Here is a 23,919-nt window from a genome sequence, read left to right as displayed (position 1 = left end):
GTGAAGTTCTAACTCTAGAGTATTTACAAAATGATGTGGAAATATTAGTCTACTGCATGAATAAATAAAGTTATGAATAAATAAGGTTAAATTAAGTATGAAAGAATTCGGTTTCAACCCACTACACTATGTAACTGTCCCAGGTTATAGTTTTGATTGTTGGGTAATGTCAAGTGGTGTTGCATTAGACACAAAACAAGATAAACAATTGCTAGATGCTTTCGTTGAGGCAAAGAGGCTAGGCATATGTGGCGTAATGGGTGATAGATATGTTAACCATATTGAAGGTAACAAGACTCTTTGGTATATATATGCAAACAACCTATACAATTATGCAATGATGCGAAAGTTACGAGAATGATGCAAATGGCACAACGTAAAGATTTCGAGTACTTTGACACATCTCTAAATAAAATTTTAAATACTCCGTGATGATAGTGATCATGGATACATCATAGTTCGTGATATTAATTATACTAATAGTCGTAAAGATAAAACAGAGCAACTAGCATTCATTAATGCCCAATAAAAGAAAGATAGGTGATAATGAAATAGGTTATAGAGAAAGAGAAAAAGGTAGAGCGAGAACAGAGAAATTGATCTTAGATCAAAACAACAAAACAGAATATATTAATCATTTTAGTATGTTTAAGTTCTATGTTAAGATAGGCGTAAAAGTAATTAAAACACATAAAGTAATTAAAATTAAACAAGATTGCATATATAGGGACTATATTCAAAACAATACTGAAAAAGGGAAACATTACGTAGATACGGATAGTTTTGTATCAATCTTTTGGCGAGGATAATGTCGACAATGAACACATGGAACTGTCCAATCTAGAAGCACCAATCAAAACTAATAATAAAGTTACACGTAAAATCAAACGTGAATTGGGAAGTAGAATAATAGAAGAGTTTATAGCCCTATCAACAAAGACATATAGCTTCAACGTGTACCCAAATAAAACTAAAGAGAAAGGAATAAAGAATTGTAGCAATGCTAAACATGAAGAGTATTATAATGCTTTATGTATAACACACAGAGAACTGTAGATGAATGTAGCATACAAAAAGTTATTGATAACATAACAACAACAAAAACAAGTAGGATTAGTCTAAACACAATTGATGATTAAATAATTTATGTAAAGAATTTTAAAAGCTATCTTCCTGATGAGAATCTATATCTATTCAAAAGAGATATAGTAAATAAAATTAAGAAAACGTCATTAGATTTAGACAAAGACCAACTGGCTAATAATATTCTAGAGCTAACCATTAATGATGACAAAAAGTTAACTGAAGCTGCTATTAGATTATATAATGATCTGCGAAGCAGTTTCACTGATATATGTACATTAAAAAATTATAGAACTAATTCACCCATTCCATCCAAGGGTTTAGTAGTTAGTATACTTTAAATCATCATCCCCCTATAGTACAATATTGTTTTTCCATAAGCTAATAATTTTCTGAATTTAGTGAAGAAAGTTTCGTTATCAATTTTTCAATATATAAAAAATGACTAAGCTGGAATCATTAACAGAACTAAATAAACTAGAAAAAAACAGAAAGAATAGATTAGAAGATAAATTAAGACAACAAGAATATTATGATGAATTATTTATTTGATCCAGTAACTAAAGTTTTAAATACAAACAGTGAAGCTTTACTAGCCAATAGTGAAGCAATCCAGGCTCTTCAAAACAAAACGTTAGCAGCACTCGAGAATAACACTAATGGTTTAAAAGCTTTAGACTCCCAACTACAATGCAGCTTTCTTGATGATCGAGCTGCTCTTTAATCTCCCGGACCTATTCCAGCTGTATTATTAAAAGATGAAAGAAGCAGAACATTTGCTGTAGACAAAGATATGATTGATAGTTTGTTACTGATGGGTAAACAAACAAATATACAATTCAAATTATTGTCAGTTGATCCAAATTCAATCAAACTGAAAATAAATGGTATAGATGTATCTCTAGTACCTGATGGTATCAAATTGAAAGGTAAAGTCTATGATTTTTCTAAGTGCTTCCTTATTTTTATTACTAATAAAGATGTAACCGAAATAGATATAAAAGGTGATGAAAACAAAATAAAACAATTTCTAAAGGATATTGGTTATAAACAAAGAGGAGATACTAAAAGTAATAGATCAAATTTTATAAGAAGAATGTTGTCTAGTATCGGTGAACCCACTCCTCAGGTTATATCAATGCCAAACTCCAGTGAAAATGAAAAATATCGACGTGATACTACTGATTATGAACAAGGGGCAGTAGGATAAGAAGAAAAAGTAGAGGAAGAAACTGATTACGAGACTGATAAGCAAATAGAATCTAGTGGTCTTAACAAAACCAACCCCGACAACGTAATTGAAAGATTAGAATTACTTATACTAGAAACAAAAGCTGGGCATGATGAATAATTTGATGAAATGCTAGATATAACAAAACAACTATTATCTACGAATATTATAAATCAAGAAGAACTAAACGATTTTGTTTTTAATTATGGTGAATAGGTAAAACCATGAATACGTCAATGAGCGAAGCTATGACTGCGTCCATAATGAAACAACAAGGCACAATTAATACTAAACAAGAACTACTAGCTAAAGAAGTATTTAGTCCCCAATTAACAAAGTTTAGAAGAGAAAGAATAATACCATTATATAAAGATGAAACATGGTCAGCTGATTTAATTGATACGTCATCTCTTAATAAATACAATAATAATTATATGTTTATATTGACAGTTAAAGAAATATTCACAAAATATGCATGGGTTATTGTATTGAAGAATAAATCTGGTTTATCTATAAATAAAATTTTTAAGCGAGTTTTAGGTGAACATAGAAAATCAAAAAAGTTATGGGTAGATAGAGGTAGATAGTATGTAGATGGTAGATAGGTAGGGTAGAGGTAGATAAATGTTCTTCAATGGTGATGGTACTTGCGTAGATATTTTAAATGATGCAGTAGTGACCTATAACAATAACATTTATTGAACAATTAACATGGCGCCCGTTGATGCTTCAAATAATCCTGATAAGGTTAAATACTATGTTAAATCCACCAAAGCAACACCCAAAGTTAAAGTCGTTGTTTATGTCAGGATTGCTGACAAACTTAACAATTTCTCTAAAGGATACACTTCTAACTGGTATAGAGAATTGTTTTAAGTTAATGAAGTCCTAAAAACACAACCGCCAACATATAAGATAGAAGATATGAATAGAAGATAGATAGAAGATAGTGGGATAATAGAAGGTAAATATTATGAACAGGAACTATTAAAATCCGAGCTTGGTTTTGAATCTAACAATAAAGCGTCAGAATCATGAAATATCAACATAGTTTTGGGTTCCCCGATAGACGTCCGGCCTTCAGTGAAGCAGGTTCCCTAATGGTGAAAAATGACCGAAGGTCAAACCTTGAAACGCTTCGCCGATGGTGAAACATGACTGAAGGTTGATAAGCCTGCAAGCTAGATAGACCTACGGTCAGCTACGAAGTAGATTCAGTTCTTTCTGTAAACAAATACAAAGGTAAGAAGATAAAGACAAAAAATAGATTCAATCAGGCTAAGCAAGCATCATCATCAAATATTAGTCTGTCACCAAGTAAGGCTCATCAATTATTCCTAGAAGATAAGATAATATTGACATGAAGGAGACCTATAAAATTACAAATGTACCCCCTCCCATTGACGAAAAAGATGTTGTTAATAAAGAGTATTGTGACAATAACTTATTATTCTCTTCTAATAAAATAGACATTTTAAGTAAAAATTTAACTGAACTAAGAAAAGGTGACTTTGATAATGTTACAACTGGCCAACTAAAGGCAACCATTATTATATGCCATCATCTACAACTCATGGAGGTGCTGTTTGGATTGATGATAAGACATTTGAACTAATTCCTCTTAACTCATCTAATATGTCCACATTAGAATGTCCACTTTAGAATGAACAATATTGTTCGTTTTGGCAACAAAGTTTCCGATGATACCATTTCTAATTATAATGAAAAAAAACTGGAGTTGGATAACAATAAGTTTAATCCGACAATTACTAATATTCAATTAGGTGATGCACGTATTGATAGATGGAGAGGTTTAAGAGAGAACCACATATAAATGATAAAGATGATCATAAAACGTATAATAGTTATACTCTTAGAAAGTAAGCTACTTGACCATAGGGAACACGCACAACTAGAGATGCATTATGATTTTAATCAAGAAGGTATAATGAAAGAAATAGAAAGTTCACTCAACCAACAGCACCGAGTGAAAAATTACTAAATCCCAATTTATCGATGGAGTTGCCGCTTCGCGGATCAACCGTTGATGAACAATACATAAACAATAAAATCCTAGCTAATAATTAATTTAAAAAAAATAATAACAGTAAAAAAGATATTAGAAATTATTATGAAACTGAAACTAATAACTATGATAAGAACTTAAGTGGATACAAAAATTATGTTAACGTAGCTGAGATAACAGAAATACTATTATCATCAATAGCAACAACTGCAAAATCAACATCAGTTGCATGAACAGGTATAGGATTACCTTATTTTATACCAATAGCTTTTGCTACAGCAACTGTTTATGGTTCATTATCAAAAACAATTAGTACTAAAATAAGAAATAAAAATATAAAATTTTCACAAATGTGTATTTTAAGTAAACAGTTTATTGACCAGTTTAATAAACTATATACTAAATTAGTGAATGATAATAAAATAGATAATGATGAATATAATGAATTAGTCAAGGTATATGAGAATATAAGAGGAATCGGCGCAGCCACAATTTCGTTGATAAGATAATTAAGTTTAATTTTTTTTAAACTGAAGTTAATGGTGTTTAGTAATAATAATATATTTAGTAATCATAATATTAGTATTAATATCTACCATTACAAGTACATCTATATCTAGTATTAGAGGTAGATCTATATTAGAGGTAGATCTATATCTAGATCTAGAATTAAACTATTTTTGCTTTGTATCTAAATATAACCCTCTACCTTTCTGTACTACTCTTATACCTTCACCAGTAGTTGCAAATTAAAATAAATAGGGTGTGGCTGATAAAGCTGCTCTAGTGTTTCTACTTGCAGCTGCACTTCCTGTTTACTTGCTATTTCTAATGCTTTTACTGGGTTATTAGAAACTTTCTTTCCAAAGTTAACTGTTGCTTTACCAACCCTTTTAAAGAAATCCTTCTACCCCTTTGCTTCTTTTGTTGCATCACTGACAGTAATTGACTTATTCCTTCTTCACTTAGTACAGGATCCCTCTAACATCTTAGTACCCTTTGAAGCAATAACCTCTTGAATATTAATAGTACGACTATAATGTCTACCACCAACACAACATGAATTAATTGTAAATTTATTAAAGTTACTCATATTTATATATAATAAAATAATGGAAGTTGAAAAGTATAATCCTTTTGTTATTAAACCTAAACAGAAACCACTACCCAAGCCCAAGCCTAAACTCAAGCCCAAGACTAAGCTTGAAGCAAAAACGAAGCCCCTTTGTCTCTAGAGAATAAGAAGAAGCTAGCTGTTATTTTTGCTAAAGTTTTTGTTAAGACTAGTATAAAATAGTTTAGAGCTATGACTAGAACACTGACTAGAGCTAGAACTATAACATTGACTATAACAATGACTCTGACAAAAACTATAACATTAACTATAACTAAGGTATAACAGGCCTTCGGCAATTAATCTCTACGAGATTATATCAACCATCTTATTACCATCACTATTAACACTAATAAACTTTCTAATTAATACTTATGCATTACATATAACATCTGCAACTGCAGCACTAAATTTGAAATTAGGTTGTATTGGTGGTGGACCTATATGATCATTTTGATACCTAGTATCAATTACATATATTCTATAACTAATTTTGAATGTTCTATGATTTATATTTGGTGTAATATTATGAGGTAATCCATTATAATCTTTTTTATAAATAACAATCTTTTTAAAAGCTTCATTATTATTATTAGTACCATAATTTATATTCATTCTATCCTCGGGTTAAAACTCACTACCAATCTTACAATAGTATTCGTCAACAATCATTATATCTTCAGTATTTTGCATCATTAGTTTGTTCAATAACTTTATTATTTTCAAATCCAATAATTATATTTTGTGGTCTTTCCATACCACTTTCAATACCAAGATCAAATAACAGGTTAGTAGCATTGGGTACTGTCTTATAAAGTGTCTTTCTTTCATAATAACTAAAAGCACTTTATTCTTTTTATTTAATACTTTCTGTACCATAATTCCATTATCATTACTAGGAACAATACTAGGTACACACCATGATGTATCTCTAACATCTATATTACCATCATTAGCTACTGCATCAGCACCAGCATTAACTCTAAATAGAGCTCTATCATTATAATTTTTTCAAATATTAGTTTAAGTCCTAACCCATATATAATCTTTTCTAAGTCATTCACAAAACCATATAGATCACTCATTTTAACCATCAAATACGTATGACCTCGTTCTGCAGGAATATGATCACGTTTAAGTTGATCACCTCTATTACCTTGATTTCTAACAAAACCACTCTCATTTTCATTATCAGTACTAGTTAATAACTTATACATCAATAGATTAGGATGACAATGATCTGTATACTCAATAGTCCTACCACCACTATTTTGAAGCTCAATTGAACTAAAAAATGCTATCATACCATATTTAACAATTCCGGTATTGGCATCGCTAGCAAAAGCAACGCCACCAATTTCTGATACATCAAACTCAATCTCTGGTTGTGAATCATGCGATTTTAAATGATTCTCTTCTCTATTGAGCATGATATTAATTTTAGCATTAGCCGTATTCATTGTTGCTAGATTATTTGGTTTTTATTTTATAATCTTACTTTTGTGCATATCATTATTATAACCATAAATTGTATCCAAATTAAAGTCCATTTTTATAAGTTAAGAATGGTAGACAACCTTATCTTATATGTTCTGCTATTAACTATAACTTTAAAAATAACTAAGATTATAGCTTTATTTGAATAATAAAATTGACCGACAGCTTATATTATGTGTTCTGCTATTAACTTTATAGCGTTATTTGAAAAATAAAAATGACCGTTAACTTAATTTGATATGTTCTACTATTAACTATCAGGGAACCTGATTCACAGATAACTATAAAGTAACTAAAATTATACCATTTTTTGAATTTTAACAATGACTGATAACTTAATCATATATGAACTACAAAGGATACATGAGGCTCTAACCAAAAGTAAAGAAGAACACACACTTAACTTTAGAATGATAAAGCCAACAGAAAAGTTTAGTGAACCTATGCTTAATACAACAAAATTAGGTTTAATTAGCTTATCAGTTTATAACTCAGTGTTTAACATAAATATTCTATATCATTTTTTATATGCTAGTACAGTTTTAGGTGCTGATGATGCTTCGGCAGAATATTTTAGCTCTATCACTAATGGTGAAACATGGGCGAAGCCCCATACTAACACTAACACTAACTCTAACTTTACATCTGTTCTTAATTATAATTATAAAGGAATCCATTGTTATTTTCAACTATTACACCAGGTGCATATGAATTAACTGAAATAGCAGAAAAAAAGAACAAACTAATGGTAATGTTATTATAGAACCTGATAAGATTACAATGGAATGTATAATGGAAATAAAACAAGGTGCACTTCTCATTGGCTTCTAGGTTTTAGAAAAATGCTTTAATAACCAGGCAAATATACATCTCAAAAATTTATTGATTTTATAAGTTTTAGTTCTATTAACATTCACTGTAATGTTATATCTGGTGTTAAATATGATGGTATTAAGGCAGACATACTATATACTTTTACTCTAACAGAACCACCAGGTTACTTGATAAATATTATACCAACTAGTATCTAAAATCGAAATGTGACAAAAGATAGAATAGAAAATTTTGAATTTCATATTAAAGATGAGCATGGAAGACCTATAGACTTTAATGGCGATGTATTGAATTCGACTTTACATCTGATTTAATCTCTATCTATAATAATAGTTTCAATCATAGATATAGATATAGATATAAATGTTGATATATATATACAGATATAGGTATAGATATAGATTTAGATATATACATAGATATAGATATAGATTTAAACCTGGATTTACTCATAGATACAGATTTAGTCATAGATACAGATATAGACTTAGACTTAAACCTAGTCATAGTTATAGACTTAGACTTAGACTTATTCATTTTCATAGTTTAGACTTAGTCATAGTCATAGTCATAGATATAGATTTGGACTTAGTCATAGTCATAGTCAATGATATAGACAGAGACTTAGTTATAGACATAGACTTAGGTATAGACATAGACTTAGGTATAGACATAGACTCTGTCATAAATATAATGGGACTATAAAACTCTCCGATCCCAATTAATTCTTAGTTTACCATTAATATTTTGATTTTTAGATATATCAATGACAATGTAACTATAAAGCTCTTTCCATACCTTATTACATATATTAGCAAAATCATTATAACTAAGTTCAACATAATTAGAGAAATCTTGATATATAGATGTGATGATTTTACCTCTTTATTCAACTAAAATAAATGGATTACAATTCTCTCTAACATTCTGTCTCTCTCTTATGTGTAGATTTTGATTAAGATATATCATATCACAAATATTATGTCTACCTCTACAAAAGTATTCTTCAATAACTGCATCTTTGGCTCTAACATCCTCGAATATCATTCGTTTCTTTAAGTCTTTAGGTAGTTTATCAGGAGAGGGTAAATCTTTTGTAACTTTAAAAAACTCAACATCTGCTTTATTCTTTATTCTCTCTACACCCTCATATTGATTACCGGTAGGACCAATGATGTATAGCTGATCAAAGTAGCCATAACTAATCTTTTTAATAAGAATGTCTTACCACATTCACTAGGAGCAGATATTAAACATCTGAAGTTTTCTGGGAGTGTAGCTTCGGTAATTATATTCTCATCATCTAACCATGATTGTAATTTTTCATTTAAATTAATGGCAATAGGTTTTGTTTGGATTATATTATTTCTTGGGGATGATATTTCCCCCCGATCGGGGAACCTGCTTTGCAGATCAGGGAACCTGCTTTGCAGATCAGGGAACCTGCTTTGCAGATCATAACTACTAAATAGATTAGGACTACTTCTCTGGTTATAACTAATTCCCTGATTATAACTACTTCCCCGATAGACAATCTCATCATTATCATTATCATTAACATTACCAATATCATTAACATTATCATTATCGTTGACATTGACATTATCATAGACATTGACATTATCATTGACATTGACATTACAAATGACATTGACATTATCATTGACATTGACATTATCATTTACATTGACATTATCATTGACGTTGGCATTATCATTATCTTTTTTATCCTTAACATTACAACCTAAACAAAAACACTCATTACAAATTCCTGGTTATTTACATTGATTTATTAGAATATTCAAAGCACTCTTTATTCTAAATCCTCTATTAATAATATAGATCAAATATAAACGATGAGGCCCACAATTAGATTCATCATATTGTTGTATTCTCTCATTAGAGCGTAGATCAATTTAACCTTCTAGGGAAATTGGTGGAGTATCAACTCCCAAACCATCAAAATAATATGTAGCACCACCTTCTCCTCTTATAACTAAAACCCAATGTGAACCATCAGTTGGATGTAGATTTACAATAATGTTGGAGTTGTTTTCATAGATAGTTTCTGGAGTCTTATCTCTCATTACTTTTTCTATTGGTGTTAGACTTGTATCATTACCTATATCTTCTATTTTGATATTACCCATAGCTTTATTATCAATACCAAATTTATTTTTGAATTTTTCAAAAGATAAGATAAGCTTTTTTATAGCTTTAAAAAAATGAAGATGAAGATGGGTAGTGCATTTTTCAATTTTTATTGGCGTTATGTTATTATTTTTTATGTTATACGATTCAATACCGAGTAAATATGCAAAACTAGAAGAAAACTTGGGTGAGTTTATAAAAAGAACTCTAGTGAGATTTGAATATGGAAAATCACCATTACATTCTATTGTTTATGGTGGGAGTGGTACAGGTAAAACATATTTTGTTAGACAATACTTGAAGTTATACCAAGACCGAGATCAAGATCAAGGTCTAGATCAACACCAAGATCAAGATCAAAATCAAAATAACAAAAATATAATCTTTGTATGCAAGGATGATAGCGATTGGATCAATCCTGAGACAGGTGAAATTTACACTGGATTTAATATATGTGATATAAGTATGATCACATAAAAAAATGCCTAAATTCAATGATAGTGTAACTGTTGTTGATGATAAGTGGGATGATAAGTTAAATAGGGATATAGCTTATTATTTTACAGAAGGAAGACATCATAAAATTCAACTGATTGTAATGTGTCACAAACCAGCCCAGATAATCAATACAGCGAGAATAAGTTGTGATACTATTCATATAACAACTTATATTGGAGCTGATCTATTTAAAAATTTCAACGAAATATATAAATGTGATCATAGGTTCTATGAAAAAATTAGTGATTTAAATAGTTACTATCATAATTGTACAGATGGATTGTCTGATGAACTTCGTTATGGTATAATTAAGTAAAATAAGAAGGAGAAAACTTTTATTATTATTGATAGAACTAGATCTATGATATATGACTCGAGAGTTGGTTTCCTGGACTTAAGAGCTCTTAGTTTAAAAACAAATTAGAAAATGATGAGATAAATAAACTTATATCATATATGAAATCCCTAATGATTATTTCCACAGATAGAAATACTATTAATTTAGATAATTATCAGTTCTACTTTAATAATCTTCTTACATCAATAGGTATTAAAATTCAGAATGATGTTTTAGCAAAAGAAAAAGTTAAACCTGATGGTGTAAAGTTGTACCTAAAGTTAGTGGAATTTTAGGTACAAGTTTTATGATATATAATTATATGAGTCCTGATACAACAGTAAAAATTGCTGCACTTGTAGCAGCGGGTACAAGTAATAGAGTAAATAAAACAAATACATTATTAAATTTTGGTTGTGGTTATGGGACTCCGTCCATCAAGTAACCTGCCTCGCAGATGCTACACCATGGTAACGTCGAAACCTTACCAGAAGAATATATAGACGAAGAGACTTAAGTTTTAAATAAAAAGGGGAAAGCTAATTTAGTCAATCTAAATGATAATAATAGAAAATTTAGAGATGAAATTATAAATTTTGTTAGAGATAAAACACAATTGAATGATGAAGAGATTTTTGATAAAATTTTAAAATCTAACACTCTTATGTTAAGTGAGAAACATTTAGCTAAGTGTATCCTGACTAAAGATTATACTGAAAAATATATTGCATTTTTGGCTAAATATGTAAGGCAGGGAACATCTGCGAAGCGGTTTCACTGATCTGCGAAGCAGTTTCCCTGATATAGATTATAATAGAATTTTGAACAATTATAAATTTGGCGTTTCATTTAGCTTTTCATTATTCAATATGCCATGAAGATAAAATTAGTAAATTTGCATGTGATTATAAATAACTCAGTGGTATTTGTATGAAAACAGATTGTTCTTTTAATACGAGAAATAGTAACTCTGTTAATCCAAATCCTTATCCAAATTCCGAGCTTAATCCAAATCCTAATCCAAATCCAAATCCTATTCCTAATCCAAATCCAAATCCAAATTCAAATCCAAATTATAATCCAAATCCAAATGTTAATGATCTACGAAGTAGCCTTGCTAATAATCCCAGAAATAACACAAATAAAACTAAAAAATGCAATAGATGTAATTCTTTAAAACCACTGACTGATTTTGAAACTGTACTTCAGCTAAAGTTAATTGTCATTATTGTTCTTCTATTGTGAGATATTGTGGGATAAGGGATCATGTAAAGAAACGACACCCAGATGTGAGATTTACCTAGAGGATTTAGTAGAAATTTAAATGAAAGATATGTTAATACCCAAACTGGGGAAATTTGTTCATGTGAATACTATAATTTTGTATCCTTTCAGATTAATAATAGTATAAATATAGAAAAAGTGAGAGAGAATATAAATTTAACAAAGAGTATAGATAATTTTAAATAAATAATGGTATATACAAAGAAAAGTAAAAAGAAATTATAATTTAATTAAAATTGTTCAATAATTTTCAAAATTAAATAAAAAAGAGGGAGATTGCTCTTTAAGAAGGATTAAGAGTGGTTTTGTACTAGGGCATCACTCCTATAGGGACGATTTTGCTCTTTAAGATTGATTTCGCTCTTAAAAGAGTGATTTCGCTCTTACTTTGTAATTGAGTAAAATTTTTTTTTTGCTTTTTGGAATATAGTTAATATCTATCTATTTCTATCTAGTCCAAAGAGCATGTTTATAAATATAATATCTGCGAAGCTGGTTCCCTTTGATTAAGAATTGAAGGGGCTCTGCTCTTGATGTATAAGATAAGCACAAGTAGAGTTGTTTTATTTAAATTTTAGCAAAATTAAAATTTATAAAAGAGTTAGGCTGGTTTTTTGTTCAGGTTATTTTCGCAAGTTGGGTTTACGTGCTTTTTACACGGTTTCACTGGTTACATTAGTATCTGGGATACGTCCATTGACGACAGTGGGGATAGAACCCGAACTATCCGTCTGATAACGGTTAATTACCAGCTTAGCTCGATACTAGTGGATTGCACTAAGTGAGATAGGAAATGATAGATTTTAAGGGAATATAGAGAAGTGGATAAAACAGGGATTCCAGTTAGCAGTACAAGTACACTTAGGCCTAGTTCGACATACGCGGCTAGCGTGTGGAGAAATAGGCCAAATTTACTGGTGGCTAGAATCCCTGTTTTATCCACTACTGATCATACAATGACAAAGTAAAAAAAATTTTAAAATCAGTCTGAGGTCTCCACTGGTTCAGTATTGAAATAGTCTGATTTGGAGCTCACAGGTTCCTCTCAATGTAGATTAGATATGACTAAGTATTGATAATGTTTAGATTATGACCAATGTTGGGATAATCCAGACAGGTGTGTGCATGGCAAGTGCACTAACACTATTCCCTTCTACACCTGTGATTGTGATCAGGGTTCTAATCAAGTGGACATACAGCCATTTGGACAAAAATGCGAAGGTTAAAATGTAGTCGTTGCATTCATTATTATGATTTTCGCAACGTCGTTGTATAGAAAACGAAAAATTCTGTACATTTTGTAACCATGGAAAATAACAGTTAAACTAACAGAAAAACAAAAAAGAGGTTCAGTAAATCGGTAATATGCATGCAAAAAAGAACCAACAAGAAAAAAAGTTGGAAAAAAATGGTATTTTCGAAAAAAAAAAATGTATTCAAAGTCATAAAAACATTAGCTGTTAACGGAAATCAGTGAATAGTTTTGTTTGGTTTCGCCAATGAAAGCCACTGAGATCTGTCTTTTTTCAGAATATGTCATCCGTCTACAAAAGTGTGAGAAATACAGACAAAACCTAAAAATTAAATCAAATTTTTGAGAAAACCGGTGTCGAAACCGTTAAAACAATAAGCAATTCACCAAAACCATTAGATATGTTCAATATTGCCTTTCTTTAACATCGCTAATAACCTGTAGGTATTGAGACTTGGTAACGAGTAGCTAAAAAAGAACAGCAAAGTTAAGAAAATAAATCTGTTTTTTAGAACATTTTATATCAAAGTCATGAAAAAATTTAGCTATCAACTGAAATCAGTTGAGAGGTTCATTTGGTCATCCCTAGGAAGCCGCTAACACCTGAAATTTCCCAGATCTTTTCATACGACTGCAAAGAGAACGACAAAGATTTAAAAAGTTTCATTAAATTCTGCAGAATGACGGTGTTGAAGCCGTTGAAACCAAAATTATTTCACAGAAAAAATTGATATTTTCAATTGAACCTATTTTAGATGCCAAGAAATTGATATCTGACAATAATGTGACATGACAAGAAAAAGAACCTCAAAGATTGGAAATGTCCGACCATCAAAAACTCAAAACCGAAACTTCATTACCTAACAGGTAAAGCCGCAATAAAAACTAAATTTTATTTCATTAGAAAGGCTACGCGGCCTGTCTTTGCTGAGCATAAGCTACAAGTTGAAAAAAGTGAAAGAAGTGGCAATGCTCAATAATCCTTTGTTTATGTCGACATTTTTTTTCAAAGTTAAATTGACCATAAGCGTTTGACTAAAAAATAAATAATAGGTTTCCTTGAAACCACCTAGGAAGCCAAATGGACCTGTCTTTAGAAAACTTTGATTTGAATTGTTCCGTTCTGCAACCAACATAGAACAAAAAAAAATCTTTTCGAAAAATTTCAGCGACTGTAATTGATCTGTTATTGAGCCCGCAATTGTTGCGAATATTATGGAAAAGAATATTTTGACAAATAGGTACATTGATAGGGGAATCTATAATTATATGAGCAGTAAGCTGAGGGGTCTAAAATTTGAAGAAAAATAGATGTGAAAATTTTAAATTAAATAATATGGGCGTTTCATAAAGATACAAGATTATCGCCAAACGCCCACTCCTGTTAGTATTTATTAAATGTTTGGATTATGCTTAATCCGTTTCGTTATTGTCTATTATATGGGAGAAATTCAATTGATTCATTCAAATATTACAACATAATAGCATTAATCTTGCCCTGTTCAACAACTTGATGTCGTTTACAAAATAAAATTTCAAATTATGGAAAAATATCGCTGTCTCTTTTGTTCCTAGACATTGACGAGTGTGAGAACTCCAATCCCTGTGGCTCTAATGGAACATGCAGCAATTCAGTATTCCCATTCCAGTGCAACTGTATCGATGGATTTGAGCAACAACCTCAGACATCAACTGGTCTATATGGATTCATATGTGGGGGTTTGTTATCTATATTATCTCGACCTCATGTAAAGACAGAAAATTGATTATAAACATCTCTTCATTTGCAGATCCATCTTCAAATAACACTATAGTGTTGTTTTAGTTATTTCCTGGGCCCAGGAGTTTTCCGAAAAAATAACGGGGAAAAGAGTGTAATAAAATATTTTAGAGCTTTTTTCTACAGTAACCCCCCCCCCCCTCACACCAACGCACCTTACTGAGAGCATACTATTTGCAAACTCGTCCACCCCCTCCCCCTCCCTGCCATATTTTTACATAAGTTATCATGTAATGGCGCAAACGGAAAAGATCCTTTTTAACGTCAGTGCGAATGTAGCATTTTTTTACTTTGCCATGTCACAACGGGCATTACTCAATTATGTTTCAGATATCGACGAGTGTGGGTCAGGTTTAATTCAAGGAAGCTGTGGCACTCATGATGAGGTCACGTGCACAAACTCTATTGGAGGATACGAGTGCTCTTGTCAGACTGGATTGTACTTCCTTAAAAGTTTGAAGCAGTGCCTCTCTTCGTCCAACATAGATGATCAGGATTGATGGTGGATTCATAATGGAGACATATTTATTTTGAATGCAAAATTATTTCAAATATATGATCTTTTCCGTTTGTCCATTTTTACATGATGATTTACTGTGTAATGGCACGTGCTCTGGAAGCGGGGGGGCATAATGTACTGGGGGGCACAAACGGAATAGATCCCAAATATGACACCAAATACTACGAAGAGTGAGAAAGTTAACATATCTGGGATCTATTCTGTTTGGCCTCCTCCCCCCCCCCCCCCCCCAGCTTAGTGGGCTTACATCTTTTATGCTCCCAGGCGCACGTTTCATTTTTACATAGTAATGTGCTTTTTAACAACATATAATTTGTAACGAGTGGAGGCGTAAAAAAACATTGGGGGTCAAAAGAGAATAGATCCCAGATTTTTTTAATTTAGTTTGTGTGAAGAAAGTAAATAAAAATGTGTATTGTATATGAACATTAAACTATAATAACAATAAAAAAATCTGATACAGATTGTTTTGTTCTCCGGTGTTGAGCAAAATGTGAATTAATAGCCGCAAAGTGATAGATAGTGAAGATATTTCTGGTCTCATTGAAGATTTGTTTATGAAGTTTACGAACCGAAGATAGTTGTACTGATATTCTCTTTTTTAAATCGGTTAGGTGTCAGTGAAACAGGATGTAAAAAACAATGCCGCACGTGACAAAAAAAGGTGAAATCAAGTTGTTGAACGAAAGTCAAAAACAAATGAGACAAAAGTGCTCTCTTCGTGATCTTTTCATGCCGTATATGGAGACAGAGAGGTATGGAAGTGCGTGTGAATAGATTTATTCCTAGCCAGCAATAACTTTTCATCAGTGCGATTTCTTGGATCGATTCTGTTTTGCGGTTTTTAAGCGTTGTTTTGTTTATTGGTCGAAGTCTTATTTTCATTGTGCTATTGTTGGGTTCCTAGTTTTTTACTTGCAAATCGAAAAGTTGTTTCAGTGCTACCAAATTTTTCCAATCTTTGACATTTTGCTTGAAATCTTTTTTTATCTTCTTCTGACTGGTGTTTAATCTTCGGGCGTTCCATTCAAGGTGTTTTTAAACAGCAGTTGCACAGCTGAAGATTTTCCTCGGTTCTGTTTTTATGTTTTTGTCAATTATTTTTTCCTCCTGTGATTAGCCTAAGATCAAACCTGTTGCAGAGACTGTAATCCTGTAAATTTATCAGAAACTTAAAAAATCTTGAAAAAAGTTTGTTTAATGTTTCAGAATATTTCACCTCAGTTTGCAGCTTTTTTCAAAATTTTCCAAATTTTTTTGAACCAAAAAATGTCTTTCTTGTCCACTTATGTCTTTCTTTCATTGATTGTCCAGGACTGAACAATATAGCCTATTAAATACAAATTTAGTTTAAAGTAGCCTTACGAGTTTTTTTAGGTTGTTGTCATTGGTTTTACAACTTTCAACAAATTTTTCCATTGTCGGTCGTCTTTTGTGAATCTCGTCGTCTATCTGTTTATGTGTTGTATACCGAGAATTTTTTGAGTACATTTATATATAAAAAGCTGTCTTGTTTTACGGCCAATGTTTTTCAAAGATTATATATTTTTGCCTAGATATCAAGATGAACAATGAGTTGCTATGGTGATATTGCATTCAGCCAATTTTTTGTCACCGTTAATACATTTGATTTATAAATTAAGTTTTAATGCATTTAGCTAATCCCTTTGATCGCTGTTGTCTGTTTTCTGTTTGTCTCTTGTTCTGATGTTAACTGATGAGTCATAGAGCTGACAGTAGGTGATTGGTTAGTTTAATGCGGAAATTTTTTCCCATTTTTGAGTCGACCTACTCTTGTTCGCTTCCGGAAGCTTTCTATAACTGTTTCTTTTTTAAATTCGTTGACTTTAAAGTCATTTCCTACGGCTTTAGCATAGAGTTTCAAGTCAATCGTGTGATAAATTTTTCGGTATACATGATTTTTGATGAATATCAAAACATTTAATCAGGCCAATAGGGCTTTTTGAGTTTCCAAAGGTCTTAAGCCTGCCTCCTGATTGTATCATCTGCGGCCACCCGGGTTGCTCATCATTCAACAATTTTCAGTAGTCATACTAGGTCATACATGATTTGTACGATTTCTTAGTATAGTCATACAATGATCATATAAAAAAATCAAACGTAAAACTAAAGTGCATCAATCATTATGCCCTAAAATAATGATACCGAAAAAAATCGATCAATGCAGCCATATACTTTAAGAAGAAAATTCTTGGTAATCATACTATGTCATATATGATCTGTTTGATTTATTAGTAGTCTTTCCCCCGGGCAACAAAAGTCTCGTCAGCTCAGGATTCTCGAAATTTGTCCTCTGAACTGTTTATAATGCCCAAATAATGCCTTCGGATAAAATAATTAGTATCATTCTGTGATCAACAATTATTCCAAGATTTGGTCTCTGGCTCACATCAAAGGTCAAACCCCTGCCTGTATCTGTTCAGACTGTATATTTGAACCCTCACCCACTCGAATGGACCAATTCTACATGGTTGGCAGTCAGATTTTTGCTCAGGATTTGCCGTCTATAATTTTGTATTGATCAGATTTTATTGTCGGATTTTTTTTTGTCAGACGTTTGATTTTAGGTCAGATCTTGCACAAAAGACTTTATTTTTCGATAAAATTACTCAGAGTGTAACATTTTATGATAACATAATTTTTTTGTCTTTTCTACTTGAACAGAACAAAAAGATGAAAAGGCCTTTTGGCAGGCTTTGCCCAATACTGCAACTCCATCGGAGCATTTCTGATTACCTCTACAGACTTCTACTAATCACATAGGATAACAGTATCCTCTCTCTGTTAGCGTTTTTTTTTCGAATTGATTTCTTCTGCAGTCACGGGTCAAGGTTTGTTCTGATCAGATTTATGGCAAAGTCCTGGCCGTGCACGAGAAAATTTTTCACCGTCTCTTTATTCCATTTTCAACACTCTTCAATGCATTGCGGCCTCATCTGGTCAAAACTCAAACACACACACTTTTTGCCACCTAAAGAGGTTTTCTGAGGAGATCAATGGATGTCCATGCAACGTTTTTTTTTACAGGCCACCAAAACTAAGTTTTGCTGTATATTTCATCCAGTTGATTCCTATCCATGTATCAGAGTGCAGAGCACAGGTTCTCATCTTGTTGGATAACTTCCTTGAGTGTGGCACATGACAATTCTATCAACGGGGGACTCACATAGCATGACAAGCACACACAAACAACAAACACAGAAACAAACAAGCATGCGCCCATACAGACAAAAACGCAAAGACACACAGACAAGCGCACAGACACACTCACTTACAAACAGGCAGTCAGACAGACAGGCAGAGACACAAACAGGCAGTTAGACAGGCAGTCAGAGAGACAGACAGCCAGACAGACAAAGAGGCAAGCAGGCAGGTAGACTTACACACAAACAGACAATAATACATATAGAGACAGGCATACATACACATAGACACACAGAGCCACACAAACGCACATAAAAACACACACAGAAGCATACACACAGAGACATATGCACGCAGATATATACACAGAGACACAAATACTCATGTAGAGACACACAAATTTCATACAGATTCACGCACCCAGATACACACAGACAGACATACAAATACACAGACAAAAACGCATATACGAATACACACTCAGGCGCACAAACAGACACATGATGGACGCATGCACATATATAATGCACTTAAATAAAAGCACTGATTCAGCCGCCGACAGGCACACAACCGCACTGAACCACACACTGACAAACAAGACATACACACAGGAACACAAGCACAAACACTCACTAACAGAGGCGGACAAAATTGAATAGATACAGACGTACATACACATTGACAAAAACGTAGACACACATACACAAGAAAACAAATAAGCACAGACAATCAAGCAAACACACACGCAAGCCCACACAAACAAATAGTCAGACACAGGTACACAGATACGTACATGAAACGCTCAGTTATAAACATTCACACAAACACAGACCCGCAAACAAATTCAGAGATATTCATACACACAGGCAAACAAACTAGTTAGATGCACGCACTCTTGCACTCAAAAAAACCCAGAAACACACAGACACGAATACACACAAATACAGACACACAAACAAAAAGACGTAAACAGTTACAGATAAAAACACACGCATACATACTCAGCAAGCACCCGTTTGTACGCAGACAAATATACACGCAGACGAACAAACACACAGACAAAAATCCACACAGATTCAATCACCCACATGCTCAAATGTATACAAACAGTAAGAAGGATGCGCGAACAAGCACACATACACACACGTATACACTTAAAGACTCACGCAGTCAAACAAAGACAGACAGACACATATGCGTTTAGATACATGCACATACACATACACACAAATATATACACCCATAGACAAACAAGGAAACAGAGTGACATGCAGACACAAATATGCAAACACATACATACAGACAAAGACACACACCAAACGCATAGACAGACGCACATAGAATTACGCATACACAGACACACCTAGATTATGAACAAACAAGCCCAGCCACGCAAAAATGACATAAATACACTTACAACACATGAACACAGAGAGACTAGCACACATACACGCATAGGCACAATTAGAGACAAAAACATACATGGAGACATATATACAAAGATACTTAGACTCAAACACAGAAACGAAAGACGCATTTACACAGACAAAAACAGAAGCAGTTTTTCCCATACACACAGAGAAAAGGAAACAGACATTTATGAATGCAAACACACGCACACACACACACACACACACACACACACACACACACACATACACACGCAGACGTATTCCGACATATTCAAACAGATACTTGCAGACACAGACATGTACACACGGAGAGACACAGAGACTCATATACACACAAACAGAGAGAGAGAGAGAGAGAGAGAGAGAGAGAGAGCGACGCAAACTCACACCAGAGATATAATTTATTACAGATGACATGCAGAGCACACACACCGACATACATAAGCCCAGATACATTTTCACATCAGCAATCAGGTTCACTAGGATCAGACACATACACACACACATACACACACACACACACACGCAGACACACAAACAAGAATATATGACCCCGATAATTCTGAGTGTTGGAAGTTTTTATTTTCATCAAACTTTTTTATCAAATGTGTAGAATTGCCCTCTCAACTGCCCCTGAATAAAACAGAAAACTGATTGAAGTAAGTTTAATAATGAAATCAAGAACTCTTTCTTTGCCGTTGAATTGTTTTGTGTCATATGTTTATCTTCAAATGTTTTGCATTTGATGTTTGAGCAGTGCTGAACACATTCGCTTGTTTACAAAAACAAACTCTCCGAGAAAGGACACGAAAACAAAATCATAAAAGAGACGCAATTTATCGATGTCAATCATAACTGAGGTTCCATTTATAATCGGTAAGTTAAAAATTATTACTTTACAAATTATACAGCTGCCCCCTCCTTTTTATGAGCAGTTTAGAGTAGTAATTTTCTAAGGATCTAGTAGTAACTACACTAGGTTCTTTTGTCAAAAACAAGGTTTTTAAGTTCTGTTTAAATAATACACCAAAATTTGGGGTGAATTTTTTGTGAGCAATCAGCGAATCACAGGTTGAAGTGCCAGACGGTAGTGACCTCTGATCAGAACATTCCAGTGACCTCTGATCAGACAGTCACAGCACGAAGTGCTCGCGAAGCTCTATCTTATCACCCGAACAGACTTCTAATCAGACAAAATCAGACCAATGACCAGTTTTTTGTTCGACCCTGGCCCCGACCATGTCCACTCAGTTGTGCGCTCGAAGTAATCTCTGCTCGACTTTCCTGTGTCCGACACAACCAGTGACCAAAACCCATATTCAGACTTATGTGTGCTCAGAATCACCTGTGATCCGACTTATGTGCGGTCGAAATCTTCCGATGAAAAACTTAAGTTAATCATGGACTTCAACTATCGCTGTAATATGATAATAAAAAACTGATTTCTCCAGCAGAAAATTCCGTCAAGTCAATTCAAGATTAAAAGGTTAGTAAAGCAAAAGAATTTTCAAAATTTGATAGATTGGAACCTCTGCAGGCCATTGCTACAGTTAGCCGGCACCCCAGTTGAACCTAGACAGTGTTGCAGCTTGTCAAAAATCTCAGCGGATCAAGTTATCACATCCTCGTTAACGAGTCTCACGCTGCTCTGCGTCTTCACTCTAATTTCAATTTACTAATGTTCTCGTCAAAAGTATGTCGCTCGGTCGTTTAAGGGACTTTAATTTTAAGTTTACTTGAAATTAGGATCATACTTGAAATTAGTGAGAAACTATGTTCAATCTCCTACTGAAGCTTGCTGAAGCTTGTACGGCTTCAGTCAAATGATAGTATTTTTGCTAACCTTTTATAAGATAGCTGAACTAAAATATAAACTGTTGATTTGGATTTGGATTTATTATATAGTCAATCGGATAACCATAATACACCTTGTAACAGTTTCAAAAGTTTTTAAACAAAATATTGTACACTACTCAAACAATTCTGTTAAATTGAACACCTAAATTGAAATATCAACTATAGCGTAATGTTTTTATCACTGATTGGTTGACTGAAGTCAATATCATAGTAATTGTCAAATAACTGCGCAAAATAAGTAAAGTGGCTCATGATATTAACTGTGAAGCATTTAGATCCTCATTTTTAAGGCCTTTGAATATTAATTAACATCTAATAAGTTTTACTCTGAACAGATAAAAACATTTTTTTAATTCAGCGCCATATAAGTGCTAATAGTTAAATTTTTGGATGTGATTCAATTCGGTTTGTTGTGACCATGTATTGACACGTTGTTAGGGTTTGTGATACCCAAGGATATCATCCTTAGTGATTTATTTGGTGCAGTTTATATTTCATACGATATCTTAAATTAGTTCTTTCATTTGCCCTTCATAAACTGTTCATTACTTGTTCATTTAGTATCTCGTGATCTCTTTGTCATTTCTTTCTTGGTTTCCCGCTTCGTGTTCAGACATGTCTGATCACGCCTTCACGATTTGTTGATTAACATTTTTATTCATTCTCTTAGCTTCGAAATTCAAATTCAGTTAAACAATTCTCTTCGTAAACCCCGCTCCGCGAGTAAGCGTTGAATACTCAAGTCAGGATCTCGCTCCGCGAATCACAGTCTAAACAAATCTAAGCATACTCGCACCGCGATTAGCTGCTCTAAATAAGTAGAGTACGACATGGCGCAGTCAGCAACTAAACGTACACCTCTCGGAATCGACCCGTTCTGGGACAAACCTACACCCGACCCTCCTCTTGGCTGGGAGAAATGGAGAGTGCAATAAAAATTGGCACTGTTGGCAAAAGAAAATATTATTCTCGATACACTACTTGGACCCAAACTTGAGATGGTGGAACTTCCCCTCGAACCAATATACGAAGAAACTATCATTGGTGCTTCCGCACAATCGGAGAGAGAGAGAGGAACGCACGTAACGCGCAGCAGAAAATGAACTGACAAAAAAATGCCAACGGCTAACTGAAGTCGGTATTATGTGTGGCGACAAACCGTGGCCATTGGCGGATCGCAAAAACCGTATCTCTACTCTACCTAAGCATCGGGATAGAAAGTCGCCGCATCCTCAATTGCAAGAACCCGCATATCATGGTCGATACCCGCGCTACTGTAGACTTCTGGAAGATCGTGGAAGAGGCATTCATCCGTCCTCGAAACATAACCTTCAATCGTCATGTTTCCTTGATTACGACACAGCTTCGGGGAGAAACAGTAGAACATTTCTATGGAAAGTTAAAGGAATTGGCAGAGAACTGCGACTTTGAGAACAAGGAAGAGACCCTGATACGCGATGTCTTCATCACTAATCTGATGGACCCCGAAATCCAAAAAGAACGCCTTAGACAAACTTGAACCGCGCCAGGCATTAGAGCTAGCAATTAACATGGAACTTGGGATGCGAAACCAACATCAAATCCAACAGCACAATAAAATTCTCATTCCGGCCAAGGTCAACGCAGTTCAATTCGCCAATAATTCTCGAACCCCGATTTGGCAAAAATGAATAACGCTCCGAGACAAAACAACAGTTCCACACTCTACTGTTCAAACTGCGGAAGACTTTGGCTACCGAATCATCGCGATAAATGTACCGCAAAAGGTAAAACCTGCAACAATTGTGGTCTTCTCAACCATTTTGGAAAAGTTTGCAGAAAACAAAGGAGTGTGAAACCACAGAATTCAAAGAAAAAGTTGGTAAGCGTTGTAGAAGA

At 33.2% G+C, this 23,919-nt stretch overlaps 3 protein-coding genes across 5 annotated transcripts in view; all 3 read left to right on the top strand.

The window, feature by feature from the left end:
• The window catches only part of LOC142348315 (uncharacterized), a 50,585-nt gene extending 34,866 nt beyond the window's left edge, over positions 1-15,719 (top strand). For all 3 annotated transcript variants that reach the window (XM_075399619.1, XM_075399618.1, XM_075399617.1), the window contains 3 exons: positions 13,142-13,276; positions 14,883-15,026; positions 15,418-15,719. In XM_075399619.1, the coding sequence (XP_075255734.1) occupies positions 13,142-13,276; positions 14,883-15,026; positions 15,418-15,587 (449 nt within the window). In that variant the 3' untranslated portion in view covers positions 15,588-15,719. The remainder of the gene's footprint in view (positions 1-13,141; positions 13,277-14,882; positions 15,027-15,417) is intronic.
• LOC142348751 (target of EGR1 protein 1-like) overlaps positions 1-23,919 on the top strand; it is a 588,447-nt gene that overhangs the window by 374,500 nt on the left and 190,028 nt on the right. The gene's annotated exons all lie outside the window — the stretch shown is intronic.
• Positions 20,936-23,919, top strand: part of LOC142348313 (uncharacterized) — a 38,414-nt gene continuing 35,430 nt past the window's right edge. The window contains exon 1 of the mRNA XM_075399616.1: positions 20,936-21,060. Within this exon, the coding sequence (XP_075255731.1) occupies positions 21,027-21,060 (34 nt within the window). The 5' untranslated portion in view covers positions 20,936-21,026. The remainder of the gene's footprint in view (positions 21,061-23,919) is intronic.

The sequence above is a fragment of the Convolutriloba macropyga genome, chromosome 10 (assembly GCF_964194025.1).
Source record: "Convolutriloba macropyga chromosome 10, txConMacr16.3, whole genome shotgun sequence".
In the NCBI taxonomy this organism is placed as follows: Eukaryota; Metazoa; Xenacoelomorpha; order Acoela; family Convolutidae; genus Convolutriloba; species Convolutriloba macropyga.
This window is presented reverse-complemented; position numbering and strand designations above follow the sequence as displayed.